This window comes from Agelaius phoeniceus, chromosome 2 (assembly GCF_051311805.1).
Source record: "Agelaius phoeniceus isolate bAgePho1 chromosome 2, bAgePho1.hap1, whole genome shotgun sequence".
Taxonomy (NCBI): Eukaryota; Metazoa; Chordata; class Aves; order Passeriformes; family Icteridae; genus Agelaius; species Agelaius phoeniceus.
The window spans coordinates 68,089,868-68,106,956 of NC_135266.1; the positions used below are offsets into that span (position 1 = coordinate 68,089,868).

General features: G+C 35.4%; 1 protein-coding gene across 7 annotated transcripts in view; it reads right to left on the reverse strand.

Moving 5' to 3' along the window:
• Positions 1–17,089, reverse strand: part of NBEA (neurobeachin) — a 459,156-nt gene that overhangs the window by 348,997 nt on the left and 93,070 nt on the right. For all 7 annotated transcript variants that reach the window (XM_077173791.1, XM_077173789.1, XM_077173793.1 and 4 more), the window contains exons 6-8: positions 14,368–14,494; positions 9,721–9,840; positions 5,275–5,421 (exon numbers count right to left, since the gene is read on the reverse strand). In XM_077173791.1, coding sequence (XP_077029906.1) covers positions 5,275–5,421; positions 9,721–9,840; positions 14,368–14,494 — 394 coding nt within the window. The remainder of the gene's footprint in view (positions 1–5,274; positions 5,422–9,720; positions 9,841–14,367; positions 14,495–17,089) is intronic.

Genomic DNA, 17,089 nt, shown 5'->3' on the forward strand with positions numbered 1-17,089 from the left:
AAAATACATATACAGGATCCATATAAAGTATGTTTGTGGCTCCTACAGGAAGTAACAGAGAGAGATAAGAATTACTCCAGCACTGTATTCTCCAGTAAAATAATCTGTGCTTGATCAGGAACTGCTTGAATACCAGCAGCTCTCCCACTTCCTTTAGCAGCAAGACTGTAGCTTTTTTTATTTACTATTTACTATATATTGCCCTTGTAGGTTCAGCAATTGTGCATAAAATATTTTCTTGTCCTATATAATTGGTTTAAGGAAATCTGAATTTTTGGTGCTGTTTTGTGTCTGTGTTCACGAATTACTGTATTCTTACTCCAACCTTATGTGACAAAAAGATTGTTATTGCAGCACTGATCAAAACCAAACTCAGAAGCAACATATGGAATGATCTGATAACTTGCTTTGAAATGCCTATGGGAGGGTTAGGAGGAGTGGCACAGATTTGACAGGGCTATTAGAACAGGGCTTTGAGAAACATCCTTTTATAAATAGCAGAGATGCATCTGATACCAGTGTTTGCTTCCTCTCACATTACCTCCCCTGCCCCTCCATTCTGTTTATCAGCCCCTCGGGATGCCAGCACAGGCAGGCTCTCCTCTCCTTGCTGCCTGGGAACAAGGATGGGCAGCAGGGAAAGCACAATGAGAGCAAGGATGATGCTCTCATTTCCTTTTTCTTTCTTCAATCTCCAACAACTGAAAGGGTCCACAGAGTATGCAAAAGTCCTGTTCAGCAATGGCAAGGCTCAAAATGAAAGTGCTTTATTAAAGATAAAACCTGGGTATGCAAATATTGAATCGTAATATGTTTCTACTAAATGTAGTTTCAAATTCCAAGATATATTATGGATTAACTTGGGAAGACTTAACGGGGAAGAGACAAATCATATAGTTCTATTGCCAGTGTATTTCCTCTCTTCCCCTTAAACATGTGATTATGAGCAATTTCTTTGCAATAGTTACTAAGAGTGTCAGTTTCTCATTATTGCTTCTCACACAATGTAAGCTTTTCTTTTTTAAAGAAAGCCTTTTGCTACAAGTGAAAATGTAGTATTTCAAACTAAAACATCTATTTGCTTAACAAATAAATTTTTATATTAGGGCATGCTGGTTATAACCAAATGCACTCATAAGAACATGCTGAGCAAGATCAGCATGGAAGGACTATGAACTGTTTCTGTGTTACTATACTCTGTAGAAGAATGTCATGTGCAATAAATAATATGAACATTATATATAAATATACAACTGTTTGATACACATAATAAGTAAGACTTATTTTAATGACTTCTCTAGTCAATCCCAAGACCTGTTGCTTCTACCTGCACCACAGGACAGGAGTGGGACAAGGTGCAACAAATTCATTTTTATCTGTAGATCAAGCTCTCACTTTTCCTGAACTTTGTGGCTTTGGTGTCATCCACAACATTATTTACTCTGTATATTAACAGATATGCGCAAACGCTCCTGTATGCATGTAGATTATGCAGATTTCTCTGTTTTCCAGTCATGGTAGACTAGGGGCATTATGAATGATTGTGAGGGCAGCTGAATGAGAGGCAAAATCATAGTCCCCTCTCATGAGCAAAGTAGGTAGAGGAATGGTCGCTTCCCCTAAAAAATCAGATTCTCAGATATAATGAACTAAAGTATGAATTTAAATCAAAGGAACCGCCATATACTGTGTTAGAAAGGAAAAAAGATGTGTATGAAGATATTTTCAAAAAAAATCTCAACTATTTTGAATAATCCTTCTTTAGCAGAAAAGTTTGGCACAACTGGAGTTTACAATTCATATGGGGTCTTTTTAGGAAGAAAAAATTATTTTCCCCATTCACTAAGAGTACTAACAATTAGAATGAACAGGAAATGTAGTGAACTACTTAAGAAAAGTTTCTGAAAGGCCAGTTTGCATCAGCAAGTTGAGTAAGAGCAAGAACATTATCTCTAATATTCAGGAAAACAAGCTATATGTCAATTGAGGCTCCCTTACACTATTAAATCCCATCTGAAGTATTCTGAACTGGTGGACCTTTGCACCAGTTCAGAATACTTCAGCACAGAATCTGAAAGGATTTACAGAAATAACCTTAAGTGAGATGTGAAATAGGCAGGCTTTGAGTGAAAGCTACAGTTGGTGCCCTGAAATCTCTAAACTACAAGACATGGTTTCTTTTCTGGTTGTGAGTAGATCTTGTGTTGGAAAAGGGTCAAAAAAGTCTTCTGTTTTCTTATTTTTGGGGGGAATAAGAAAGTTAAAGAAATAAATGTTATTTCCAGGGTACTGCTGGGAGAGCCTGTTCTTTTTAACTGGTGTTAAATAGTAAAATATATATCCAGATTTTTAGACAAGGAAGAAAATTCCTTCAGAGAGCAAGGGGGCATTAACTGCTCTGTGTACATAACCCAAATCCAAAACCATGACACAATGAAAGAATTTCCCCAAAATATTAAATATAGATGACATTTTTTTTAAAAAAATCACTAAGAAGCTACATGTGTGTAGAAAGGTAGTTTAGGGAAGCCTATGAATCAAGCAGGGCAATTTGACAACTGTAATAAGGTTAGAGCAGTAACTATTGAAAATGTCATTTAGCATGAAAGCTCATATCCTTATCAATCCCTTCAACAATCAGAAAATATTACATAATAATTTGCACTTCTTGAAACACATGAAAGATTTATTCCTGTTTGATATCACTCCAGTATGTTTCTGCACACTGAAATTCTTTATGAATTTAATAAACTCATAAAGGTTCCTACATTTGTTATTAAGTATAAGACTACACTAATTTCTTTTGTATGACCAAAAATATTTGCGGAAATATTTGCCTATACAAAATAGTGTATAAAGTTTGGAATAAAATACTCTTTGTTTGTACAGCTGATGGACCTTTCATAACTGACTTAATATTTTTAGTTTCAAGGCAGATTTTACTGTCATAAACTATGGGCAATAGACTACTACTTCTCCAAGTAATCTTGATATACATGCGCTTATTCACCCCACACAGATACATACCTGTGGTGGTTTGACAGGAAATGTGTTTTCTGGGATGCTGTGGTCAGGCCAATTGGTGCACAGATTTTAATATTGGCACCTAATGTGGCCATTGGGACTATGGAACTGCCTCTGAGAACACGGGGTTAAAGCAGGGCTCTCCCCTGGGAGGCTCTCTTGGGTTCTGGTCAGTGAAAGGTTCAGAGCTCCCCTGCCCGGCTGCGGGCTGGGCGGGGCAGGGGCAGCCATGCGGCCCGGTGAGGTAGGCCCAGGGGCAGCCATGGGGCCGGGTGAGGTAGGCCCAGGGGCAGCCATGCGGCCGGCTGAGGTAGGCCCAGGGGCAGCCATGCAGCCGGGTGAGGTAGGCCCAGGGGCAGCCATGGGGCCGGGTGAGGTAGGCCGGGCCCTGGACAGAAGGGAGGGGAAGGCCCCTGCAGGATGGAAGGGTGGAGGAGCACTGAGAGGCATTGGGCAGCCACCCCCCGCCCCAGGAGAGACAGAGAGAGAGCCTGTGCCTGTGCTACCTTGAAATTTAATAGTGGCTGGCCAAGAAGGAGAAGTGGGGGTGCAAGAAGGTGCCCAGCTGGGCAGCCGTGGGAGTTCTGGACAGAGAGAGCCTCAGATTTTTAACCCTTTTCTTGGATGATGGAAACCTTACAAATGCTAATCCTCCTGGAGCTGAATGAGAAGAGAGATAGAGATGAGATAAGAGGAAATGGGCCATGAGAGAAATAGAGAAGAACTCAGGTGGAAGAGCTGGTGGAGTAGCTTATGCTGGACTCTTTTTGTGTAGCCATGGACAGAGCCATGTTTCCTTGTGATACAGAGACTGCATTCTAGGGGGAGGCAATGCCTCAGGACCAAGAGGGTTCAGTGTGGGTACCCCTCAGCCCCAGGGGGTGAAAAATATGGGGGGGGACAGATGTCCCAAAGTTGAGACTGTGCCTTTTTGGAGTGGGATGAAGCATCCTTAAAAGTCAACCCTAGAAGCAGCTCTGGTCCGTGTTCAATGGTGAGAGCGCTGGACATGAAAGGAAGAGGTCACCATTGGCACAAGAAGGACTCCTTCTCCTCTCGATAAATTGAGGATGAGTATTCTGAAGGGTGGTGCCGGACCGAGAGTCGATGATTTGGGGGATGTATTGTATTTGGAATTTGGTGGGGAGGAGGAGGAGATGTATTTGTGAAGTTTTCATTTTCCTTGTGTGTTTTTTTTTCTTTTTTTCTTTTTTTTTTTTTTCCCCCTAAGTGGGAGCCTGCTTTGCTTATTCCTGGTCGCATCTCACAGCAGAAACCAGGGAGAGGGTATTCTCATGGGGGCACTGGCATAGTGCCAGTGTCAAACCATGACAGTACCATAAAAGACATTTCCATCTGCCTCTGTCATTCAAGTGCTAGCTGTAATCAAATGATGAAGAGTATGCATTTTCTACACACAAAATTAATACTATTATAATCTAAATGTTGATTTTTACTTACCGTATTTAAAAGTTTTTATCTTCAGAGTATATGATATATATTGAAAAACTGAAAGACTACTTTGGATGAAACCACAAATTTCAAAAATTAGAAAAAAGAAAAGTTGGGAATACCTGATAGTATAAACTGAAATTCATTATTGTTTACCTAGGGTTAGATTAATTTTCAAGTATTATCTACAAAGGCGTTTTTGCAGATTTCTGTGAAGTATCTGTGTTGTTTTTCTTGATGAAATAATACAATACAAAACCATTCCAAGACATATATCTGACCAGAGATCTAAGTTTATGTATGCATCATTAATTTGTCCAGTCTTCCCCTCAATGTCAGAGGCAAAGCATGACTAAAAAAAAAGCTCAACTTTTACCTTAACAGGACTGCATGAAACCTTTGTGCATTTGAACAAAATTGTTTTATTATGCCTTGTTGAATGTTAATCTGCTTTAACTCAGGATTTTAAACACAAACAGTAGAGAAGAAAGTTATTTCTCTGCTACTCAGTGCACCAAATACAAAATTTCTCTAATCTGATTATGACTCAAAGTAATTAATTTCCCATACAAACATATTTCAGTTATGCTTTAAACAAAACTTTCGTCTTTCAAAAAGATGGTAGAAAATTAGGGTTAGTTAGGATACTTGAAAAAGTAGTCTTATGTTGCTGAAAACAAATCACATTAAAAAAATCTACGTGATTCTAGAAGGAATATTCATGCTTCACATATCTTCCAACTATATCTCTCAATCATTTTATTTTTCCAGTTTTATGCTTTTAAAATCTGGTATTACCTTATATCCAGGTCCTAACTGATGTATTGCAAAAATCTGTGCTGGGTTGAGTGCTTCAGTGAATACATACACTGCTCCAAGCTGGCCACAGAACACTCTATTTGCATCAGCAGTCTCCGAAGATCCAAGAAAACATTTATCATAGCTCTGTAGCAGAAAGAGGCAGTTAATAAAGAAATAATATTAATGCACAGCTACTAAAGCCACAAATAAAAGGAGACTGGAACTAAAAAGATAAACTTGACCATTATCAATCCTTTATTACTACCCTGTGGTTAATAACTTAATTTTGAGTACTGTAGCATTAACTGTTTTAGAGGTCCTTATGACTGGCTGCTAGGATTTGTTTTCTATTAATTGGTCAACATACAAGAGAGAAAATGAGAATAGTACTTTCAAGTACAAAATAATCCCCCCTATTGCCTTCTAGGAACGTGACACACTTGAACTTCCTCTGAGTAATTGTACTCAGAGCTCCTACTGCTAATACACAAGAGCACATGCTGGAATACCTTCTTCTTTCGCTGCAGTGCCAATAGAGCTAAACACCTCTAGAAGGCAAAAAGGAAACAAATAGAGATTTTCTAATTTGCAGGTGTTGCATATTTTCCCTCTCTGATCACAGCCTATAATGATTTGGTTTGACCTTAAATCCTCTTCTGTCTTATTCTATACACACAAGGGTTGTTATTTTCCATTCTTTCTTCCAAAAACTATCCCTCCCTTCTGCTCTTAACTATCCCTGCCTTTCTGTCTGTCCACATCATATTATTTCAGATTAGGAGTGATTTTTTTTGTGGCTATTTTGCAAAGATTTGGTGAAGTTTTCAGGTGCTTCCAAAAAACCTGTCTAGAACAAAGACCTGAGAAACCAGAAAACATGATGCAGCAAAAAAAGGACAACAGGAAGAAGCTCAAGGATCTTTGAAAGTTATTTTCTCAGCTTCCTTGAGTCATTGGTGTTTTATTGAACAGGAACAAGGGTCTGACATCAATTTTGAGCTGAGCAAATAGAACCTGCATTAGGAAACTTGCTTTTTCATCTGGCTTAACTGCTGAGTTTTACCTTGAGGAAAACTTTTGTCAGTTTAGAGAACGAAATCAAATATGGTGAACTGTTACAGCAACTGGTCTAGGAAGATAGGCTGTTAACAAGGAAAAGGGGACTCAGGTGTAAGGACAGACAAAGATCTGGAGCTCAGCTTTAAGAACAGGTGAGGGAAGAAGTATCCAGGATTTTGTCTACCATTATCCTCCTTTGATTTACCTCTTTTAATTTTTTTTCCCTCGGAATTTCTATTCTTTTAAGCAATTTTGACAGAATTTTAAAACTTCTGGCAAAACCTCTACATGAAAATTGATTCACGAAGTCATATCCAGGATGTACAGTGCAAAAGATGAGTTAAACAGATTCCTTTGACTCCTGGTAAACCTAATGGCAAAATTTTATAAAAATTTTCAGTTACTTTGCTCAAGTCCTGCTTAGCCTTGAAGGCTTTCATGACACTGTGCCATTACTGTCAGAAAGTGTTACATCAATTAATGTTGAGCAATTGCCCTTTTCAATGGTTATTTGAGGAACTTCTCAGAGCTACTGATGCCACCTTTTTCCTAGTTGATACTTAAATATTCTGAGACTACATTCCTGCCCATTATAAGGGTATTTTCCTGGATTCCTCTAGTGACCAACACTAGAGGAATAGTTGTTGTAAAATAGTGTACAACAACTATTGTAGCTCTAAACAGATTCTGAGTTCTAATTATAGTTAAGATCTAGGCTTGTTAGCCTCTAGTAATTTCCTTTTCTGTCTTTTTCTCGTTCTTCCCAGTTTACACTTTCCCATTTCTGGCACTTCATTTTTGAGTAGGTGTTTCCATTATTTTTAATTGGAAGGGAGGGCTAACTCCTGATTTCCTGTAATTTTATCCATTTCTGTTCCAGGTGCCAAGCAATCTGTAAGCATGAGTTATACCTTTCCATGCATGTCACTTCACCTTTTTGACATAATCTCAAGCTATATTTACCCCTTGGAATATAAGCTCAATGAGTCCTTTATCACTAGCCATGGTATGTTGTATAGGACATGAAAACAATAAATATTGGCACTGATATGATTTTATATTTCATTAAATAGTAGTAATGAATTCAGAGCCAAAAATGGCTCTATAAAAACAAAGAATCAGCAGCATTCAAAATAGAAACAGCTAATACAAAAATGTTTATAATGTCTTCCCCTTTTTCCTCCAAAGTTGTATCTTCCCTCTAACATTTGGGTGAAGCATACTGCAAATATTTAATACATGGAGGCTCAATAAAATGAAAACATATCTCTTAATTCAACATATATTTGTGAAGAATGCAGATCTGAACCTGTAATGAGTACATCATGTAACATCCTATATCTGCCTGGCCACATTACAGAAATAGTTAAGAACCCAGTAAATTCATGGCCTTGTATAAATAAGAATAAATTTTAAGAAATACAAGAAAAAATAATTTAAAACAAATTAATAGATAAGCTTTTTTTTAGAGTTTCACTGTTTTTTCCCCCTCTATCTTTACTTCCATATCTCCCAGGCTACAAATGAAAATGGTAGACTGAAGATTTCTACAGTTCTTGCTTGGATACAAGAGGTAAATTTCAGATACTGAAAAAGCCCTCACAAAAACATTAGAGAATGGTAATGCAAAATCAGTCAGGGAAAAAAATAAAATAAATTTGCAATATCTGCCAAGACAAAACTTATGCTTAAAAAATTATATTAAATTCAGTTCCTAAATGTTAAACTCAATAATGTAAATGTAATGAATGTTTTACTAGTCTAAAAATATGTTTAATCATAATACTTATTGTTCAGTGGTAGATTTGACACAGTGAGCAAATGAAAAATCTTGTCATCAGTACATTTAGCAATTTTAACACTCCATCTTGATTATATTACAATATTCATCCATAAAAAAGACTGAACAGTCAGATGCACTTAGTCAATATGCAGCTCCTGACCCCTTCTGTTTTCAGAACTTGTACTGTTAAATCTATCAGTGTAAACTACATAAATACTTATGCTCAACATGGGATATAAAGAAAGAAAAATTATTTCCTGATTTACGTAGTGTTTTCTTTTCCTCCAACACCATTATGGTAAAGTATTATACTGACATCTTCCAGGACACTAAAACTATATCCAAGTGTAAGGGTATGAAGGTAGGTGTTAACAAATGAGCTGGATAATTGCTCAAGACTTTTCAAGGGAATACTTCTAACAATTCAAAGAAAATTCTAATATAGTTAAAACAAGAGCTTCTCTTCCTAGGTAATGCAAAATAGTAAGAAGCCTACGTACACACTCCTCTATTTTTCCTTTATGTATTTTACACAATTGCATTCACACAGCTTTCCTGAATTTCTTGATCTTTTTATTCTACTTCCTACTATTAACAGAACAGATTTTTATTATTAAAAAATAGATAGCTAATGATAACTAGTGTCTTTCATAGCTTAGACTATTATCCAGTGGACAAAATAAAAACCTTAGCACATATTTAAGACTTAAATAATCTAAATCTTGGCAAACCAATTTCACCTTAAGAAAAAACAGTACTTTTGCATGAGAAAGTAGAAAATAATTCAGTGAAGAAAATAGAAGTAGAAGAAGCAGCTCCTCCTGCTAAGCATTTGTCATTAAGGATTACTGATCCCCACACCATATAACCAATAATCCAGACCAGATCCTCTGAGACCTCAGCTGGCTTTTCAGTCATCCCATTGCACCTATCATGGAAATTTTTATCTTACTGAGGAGAAACCATGCTCTGCAAAAACTGAAAGGCTAGCCTTTTCTTGCAAGTCAAAATGCTACCAAAAACCCCAAAAGAATGGAAATCAGAAACTTTGGAAGGCAGAGCTCTCCTACTTTAATTAACATGTAATATTTAAGCTCTCCCTTTCAAATCCTATTTTGCCTCTAGAATTTAGCAAAAGACAGTTCGTTTCCCTAAGGCTTCTTTATCCCTTACAGTAGTCAGAAAGAAATGAGAACTATATTATAAATAAAAAATAACAAAAGCGTAGTAAGTTGATGAACCAAGAACTTCTGAAATTCTATCACAGATTTAGCTGAAGGCAAAGCACAAGAAAATAATTTTGTCTGCCTTCCGCAGCCAGAACTTTGAGCCAGAAAGAGCAATATTTGCCGCTTCATTAGGTCCAGGCTCTCAAACTTTCCAAAGTAAAAGGTACAGAAAGAGAGAACATGTATACACAAACTCAAAAAGTCAATAATATTACATTTTAATAAGCAGATGAATAAGAAGGAATAAAAGAGACACTTAAAAAAGAAAATCTGCAAATATCTCGAGGGAAAAAAAAGGTAACACTTTTTTTTTCTTTTTGAATTAACCTTAACACGAAAAGTGATGAGAAAGGAAAACCAATAAAATCTTACATCATTCGTGTTAACATGCCAGGCCATGTCACCATAGGATACCAGCTGACCGTTCACGTAACAGCGTATTTCACTGTTTCTCCACCGGTTGTAGATGTGTACAATGCTTATCATGTACCACTGGAAAGACATGAACAGTCAGTACACAGGGGCTATAGATTTTGTGCTATAAAACAAACTTAATGAATGTCATAAAGAAAGGGTGACCAATCTCATAAATTTACACAAAAAGATGAATCCTTGCAAACACGTAAAATTAAAATTCAAGTCATTGAGACTTCAAGTCCAGTCAATAGATCTGTGCCTAAATGTAATGATGTACCTACCTGCTTTCTTTTATGGGATTAGAGGCAAAAATGCACACATACAATTTAATTTCAACAGTGCAATTTAATTTCAACACTGTTCTGTAAAAAACACAGCTGAATTTTGACAGAAAATCCAGAGCTATGTGCTCTTACCTTAACAAATTCATATCACACAACCTCTGTCTTTGCATGACAGCAAAAATTTTTGTCTACCAGAAATTATTAAATAAACAGAAAAAAATCCCAATAGCAAATTTTACAGCCCAGGTTAAGACATCATCCTGATTGTTTGATATTTTTCCTTTCTTCTTTACCATTCCACCATTTTGCTTTGATATTTTTCCTTTCTTCTTTACCATTCCACCAATTTTTGGACAACTGTCATATCATTAAAAATGCATTAAATAGTCAAACAGAGAAGGCACTGTAATTTAGTGCTTCCACTTACTACTATGGTGATCTTTCCCATAATTTTTTTAACTGGAACCATGATGTCCATGAAAAATACATTCAAGAAGAACTCTGGAGTCTTCTTGCTTGGAGACATTTGTAACATAACCAGACAAAATCCAAAGCAACTTGATCTAAGAGTCCCTTCTGCAAGCAGAGGGAGAAACCAGATGGTCTCAACACATCCCCTTGCAACCTAATTGACTCCATGAAAATGTCACCTTGTCTTAAAAATAGCCTTTTGTATTCCAATAATTTGGAATAATAATTGATATTTTCATCATCATCCATTTCTTTGTGTCTTTTTCAATTATTAGATTTTGATTTCCATGTTCAGATAAGTCCCTTTTCTCCAAAGTGGAGAACTTCTGCAACCCTTGGGGCTTGTTGACTCTCTTCCTGAGCTGGGAATAAGTAGACAGAGAGCTTACTAATATAAAAATCTGTCTCTCTGTTGGAGAAAATAAAAGTAGATGCTTTCACATGTTGATTTTAAAATTAGACAAAGCACAAAGTTACAAACAAAACAGCATGCAGCAAAACACATTTTGACAATAAGCATTACAGTAGTCGTCAAATTGAGCTGTATTTTCTCACAAGTGTATAATAGCTATAGAAATGAGAACACATATTTTTACACATCTGTTTCCAGGTATTAAAAAATATTTTTTTCATTTTTCCCTCCTTTAAACATACAACTAACAGAAGGTAGAAAAATGACGCCGATCATACAACAATACTTTTGAGTATCTCATTTCTTGGGTTTCCAAGCAAATAGATTTATTGGGCAATGTTGGAATAAAGAAGTACTGCTCCAGCTTTGGCTTCTGAAATCATGTATGGAAATTTTTTTTTTCAAAGAACCATGAAAAAAGTAATTTTTGTGATTCACTGTCATCCTCAAATAAAACCCCCCAAAAAACATAACTCTTTTGTGTCTGTGATTTTTCTTTCAAAAGGCTTTAAAACCATTTCTGAAAACATACCAATTTAGATTCAACTTTGACTTCCTGAAAAACTCAGTTTTACTTACAGTGGTCTGTACATTGCTATTTGTCTGTGCTCGGGTACTTATAAAGAACTTTTAAGCAGTCTATTGGGCTTTGTAATTAATGGGAGTTTTTGCTCCTAGTTTTTTGCAAATTTCTGTATTTAGGCAATTTCTCTAGCACTAGCAAACACTTTTTTTAAGAAGGAAAGGCAGCACTTTGCTACCACACAATGAACCAAACCAAGTTCTATGATCTCACACACAATTTTTCTTGAACTTTTCATTGAAAAAAAATCCTTTGTCCCCCCTAATATTGAAAGTCAGCAGTACAAATTTCCTTCACATTCATCCTGCAGTTTTCTTCCCCATATTATTTTCTCCTCCCTCTGCTGTATCCAACAGCTTCTTTAGGGAGTACTAAAAGACCCTTCACTATGCATTTTTTGTTTACTGCTGAAACCTGTCAAGCTTAGTCACCAACTGCTCTCACCAAGTCATATTCCTATTCCATAGGACAGCACAATCAGAGAGATGAGGCATCACACACTAAGTATTTCCAGGATGTGGAACTTATTTCTGTCTCTGCTACAGTCAGTAAAGATGTTCACAGTTAGAAACACGCACACAAGAAAGCTATTTGCTCCTGACTATGCTGCTTTCCTGTTCCAGTTTTACAAGAATTGATGCTCAGGCTGAAACTCAAGGAAGCAAAACCACTGAGGTTACCTACACAAAAATGTCAATTTGGAGTCCCAAAAAAGCAGTATAGACATTTTAAACATAACATCACCAAAGCTAGTTTAGCTCTGTTGAGACAGCAGGCTATTATACCACACATTTTCTATTTGGATATATGATAACCAAATTTCTCCACATATTTTTATAAATACTTGCTTTTACAATATTATAAAATACACCAATTGAGACCTAAAGTTATACATTAATATTACATATTGTACTGTGAATAGTGTCATATGACACAGCAGGAAGATCTTCACATGAACAGAGCAACTCTGATCTGCCTATATAAAGCTTTTAACCAGATAAATTGAATTTGTTACTTTACTGTGATTCACCAAAATTTTTTTAAAACCTTCAAACCACATTATTCAGAAGTTTATTGAGGATGATGATTCTGACAAAATTTATTGTTGAAATGTGTGTGTCTGTAAGCAAATGTCTAGGGAATGGTACATCTGATGGCAAAATATCACATTTCTCAAGTTAATTGCTTTATAAACGACTAGACATTTTTTAATATGCATCTACGCATTCAAATCTTGTACAGAGAAAAAAATGTCATATCTAAACAACAAGAAGAAAATCAATTTGCATGTAAAACAGGATAAATTTTGACTTTTTATGGCCAGGAATTATATTTGACAGGTTTTCTTTCCTCCACTATGTATTATGTACTTTAACAAAGGCCTGTGAACACAAGTTAATGATGAAAAAACATATATTAAACAACTCAAAATATATTCCAGAATATTTATTTAAAATACTTCTAAAGCTAACATATGACTCAAAGTGTATGGAGCAGGAACTTTGGGATATGTAAAGATAACATGGGAGTTATATTTTTATGTACTTCAGCAGATCAGCAGACTTTGATTTGAAACTGGTATTCATATAATGAGATACACAGGTATCAGTATTTCAGAATTTGTCATTTTGAGTAGCAACAGCAAAAGCTAAATTTTTCCAGAGTTGGCACAAAGAAAACTAGGCATTTGTATTAAAAATTACCAAAAGCAGATCTTGGTAAGATAGACTACTTCCTCAATAACAAGTAAAGATCAGCTAGATCCCAAGAGGCTATTAACAATACCATAATACAAAAGTTAACAATTACATTTGTCATTAGACTCAGATGATACTTTAAATGAAAATTGAACTGTCATCAAAATACTTTTCTGGCTCTAAAATTGGAAAAATGTGAAAAACAGAATTGATTCACTCCAGTAGATTCAGCAGATATGTGTTTATAAGGCTTTATACAACCCCGAGTGATATGCTAGAGAGAGACATTACTTTGTTTTAAGAAAACCACAAGTGACCTCAAAGCTGCATGACAAAATTAGAATTGGTGATTTTGAACCACAAATACACACCAAGAGAAATAGTGGAACATTAAGTTGATGTGTGAACAAAGGCATTCCCTCCCTAAGAGATTGGTTTCTCAAAAAAAAAAAAAAATTCAAGCACTGAGATTCAATATACAAATTCTAAACCCATAAAAAATAGAAATGGGCTTCATGGCAAAATACACACAAGACTGATATCAGTGACAAACACATAATGCTTGCTGTACAGAAAAGTCAATCCTTCAGTCAACTAACTGCAACACTGAAGGCCACAAAATCATCATTCCCCTAGGACTACTAGGCATAGAGTAGAAATAAACACTAAAATGATCTAGAGGTGCAATCAAGATTTACTACTAAAAATGAGAAATCCTAAAACAGCACTGAAATGGAAGAAAGTTCAGAGCATTATATCATACAGCATCAGATAATGAAACTCTAGCATTGCCAGCAAAATTTTTCAAGACCTTGGCAACAGTTACCAAGTGCAGAATTTTCAGAAACAGAATGAAGATATTTAAGTAATTAAATGTAGCCATTCTACAAATACTCACAATTCATCTCTATCTGAAGCCAATTAAGCAGTAGTTTTGAAAAACATGCTGATTTTATAGAAGTGTTACACTATAAATTATTACATTTCTCTTGAATTGATTCTGAACTGTAACTTTGCATGAACACAAGAGCATTTACTTATAAAGGAGGAACTATGATTAACACTACAGCACTAAGGGGATTTTAGCCCTCCTCCCAGAAGCACATTGTCAGCACACCTTCAGTGCTACTCTGCTGTAAACACCACTTTGCTTACCTTGCGTGGCTGAAAGTCGTACTTCACACAGTGCTGGAAACCTTTGCCCTTTGACTTCAAGGATGTCACTATCAAGCAGTTGCCGACAAAATGAGCAGAATACCCAACACCTTTGCTAGTGCGGAAACTGAAAAGAAAGAATTAGGAATTAAGCTGGCAAAAGAGGAATTACTTTATAGTAAAAAGGTCCAAATACTACTTTAAACTGCCATGAAAAAGAAAATAAATTTGTACCCAGAATGGTGAATCTAATTTTCTTCCACCATTCTTTTTGGAGAGCTACTCAGCTTCAGCACTTAATTGATTCCTAGCTACATTTTAAAAATCAGTACTTTTTTTTTTCCTAGAATACAAGATAGTAAATATTATGTCTATCACGTTTCACCCTCAGTTTCTTAATTAATCATCATTTAAAATAATGCATCTGATTAAAGTTGTGAAAAAATATCCATTACAGAAAAATTGTGAGATGCCTTGCAGTTTTGGGGGGGTTCAGAGAATGATGCAGCTGATATGACATACAAATTTGGATTCAAGATAATTATCATGCACAAGAATTATTTTTCAAGACATTAATAAATTATGCTAATGATATACAAACGTTTAATTTTCTGAGTTGTGGATTTATTTTCATTTGGATAAAGGACTGAAATTTTAAGTAAGTTTAACAAGGATTTCCAAACTTTCTTGTGACAAATATCATAAAGACAGATAAAGCAGAATGCTCATACATTTCATATTTGAAATCAAAAGCATTTTAAAGAGAAATTCTAGACTTCTTAAAAAAACACTTTGCAAAGGTAACTGGTGAAAGGTCATGAATGACATTATGGCAAGTCCATATCAACAGCTATGCTGCTTAATCACTTCTGAAAAGCTAAGTACAATGAAGAGCAGTTTGCTTTTAATAATATGGAGCACTCTGTATACAACTTCTAGAATTTTCTTTAATAAATAACCAATGGCTGAAATACAAGGTCTAGATGGTGAATTTCATCTGTGAATTCTGAAATGAAGCTTTGCAAATATAAGAAAAAAAATCTACTAATTTTGAGTATTTGTACAAAGTCCTGTAGCTTACTAATTAATACTTTCTCATTCTCTTTATGTAGCTAACTTATAAACTAATTTTATGTTATTGCAATAATAATGTTTTAAATGGTTTCTTTGTTGAAATATTTTCTTCAAACACTATTACTAGTTTTTTCCTAGGAATTTTAAGACATGAAAGGTACATGCAAACACTAAGTTCAAATTTCATCTTCCTTTATAGCTGCTGAAATAGTATATTTTTAGTCTACCCTACTACATATATACAATCTTCATTTTAACACAGAAAAATTTTCATATTTGTGAAACTTATTACATCTTCAGAAACTTACAGCTAAGTCAATAAGTGTGCATTATTTAAGGAGAGAATCAGATTGTTCTCTTTGCTCGTTGTCAAAAAATAGTTAATAAACCATGATCTTATCAGAAAAAATAAACTTTAAAACATAGGTATTGTGATTATACCCTGAGGTGATCACAGCTTAGACACTCATCTCCTATGAGGGCATTTGTAAAGGAGGTAAAAAAAGAGACATGCAAATCGTCAAATTCTAGAAAGCCACTTTTGTTGTAATGACTTAGGATACCTTTTTAAAAACTACTAAAGGATACTTTTAATTTTTTTTAAAAACAAAGTAAACAGAACTGGTGTAATAACACCTATAGATGATTTTCCTGCACCCTAATGAATCCTTGCACAGAAGTTCCTACTTCCAGTCTTGAAGTACATATAGTATTTTTTTTTTCCACAATTCAGGCTGTGTCTTCCTCATTCATTCACCTGCTTCTCTATATTGTACCCAGTTTTCTCTCCCCTCAAGCTGCTGTGCTGAAAAGGAGCATTATTCCCTGCCACTGTCTTTGATAAGGGCTTACACAGAACTCTCTTTGCAGAAAAGAAGAAAGCGCTTCCTTAATAAACGTAAAATGTCCTCTCTAAATAAACCTAAGACATAACCTAAGAATGAAGAGAAATATTACATGCTGTCCATTACCACTGACCTCAAAATTGAACACTTGATAACACTGCCATTCCTTTGCATCTTTTGAAGGCTATTTTTAACCTGGATCATGCCAATGATCCACTTTCTACAATGACCCCATAGGCATCTCTACCCCTCAACAAAAGGAGCAGTGAACAGATTCGTGGAAGAATATCACTATACACACATAAATCTGAATAACCCAAATACACAACCTGCACAACCACAGCACTGAATTTAGTGCAATAAAATGAAGGTTAAAAAACTCGAAATACAGCTCTTACAATAAGAGCAACTGAATGTGCTGTGAGATGGTTTGAGACTTTGATTTATGTCCTTAGGGCCTTATGCCATTCAAAGAACTTTTCAGCAGGTAACTGCAACTCTCACAATGCCAAATGTGTTTCTCTGCAATGTCATCTCTAAAATGGTCTAAAATAGTTTCATTTAACAGAATCGCATTCTGAAGGATAATAAAATAATACAGAAATTCACTACGTTCTGACAGTGTTATATTATTTGATTAGAGATGTCAAATATAATAGTTTCTCTTAAATTACCAACAGCCAACCACTGTAAATATCAACGTTTTTACATGATAAAATATTATTACCATTGTATAAAATGCATCTTAATACTTTGAACAAGAGCTAGAAAGCATTTTGAAATAAAGAGTATCTCTTGAAGCA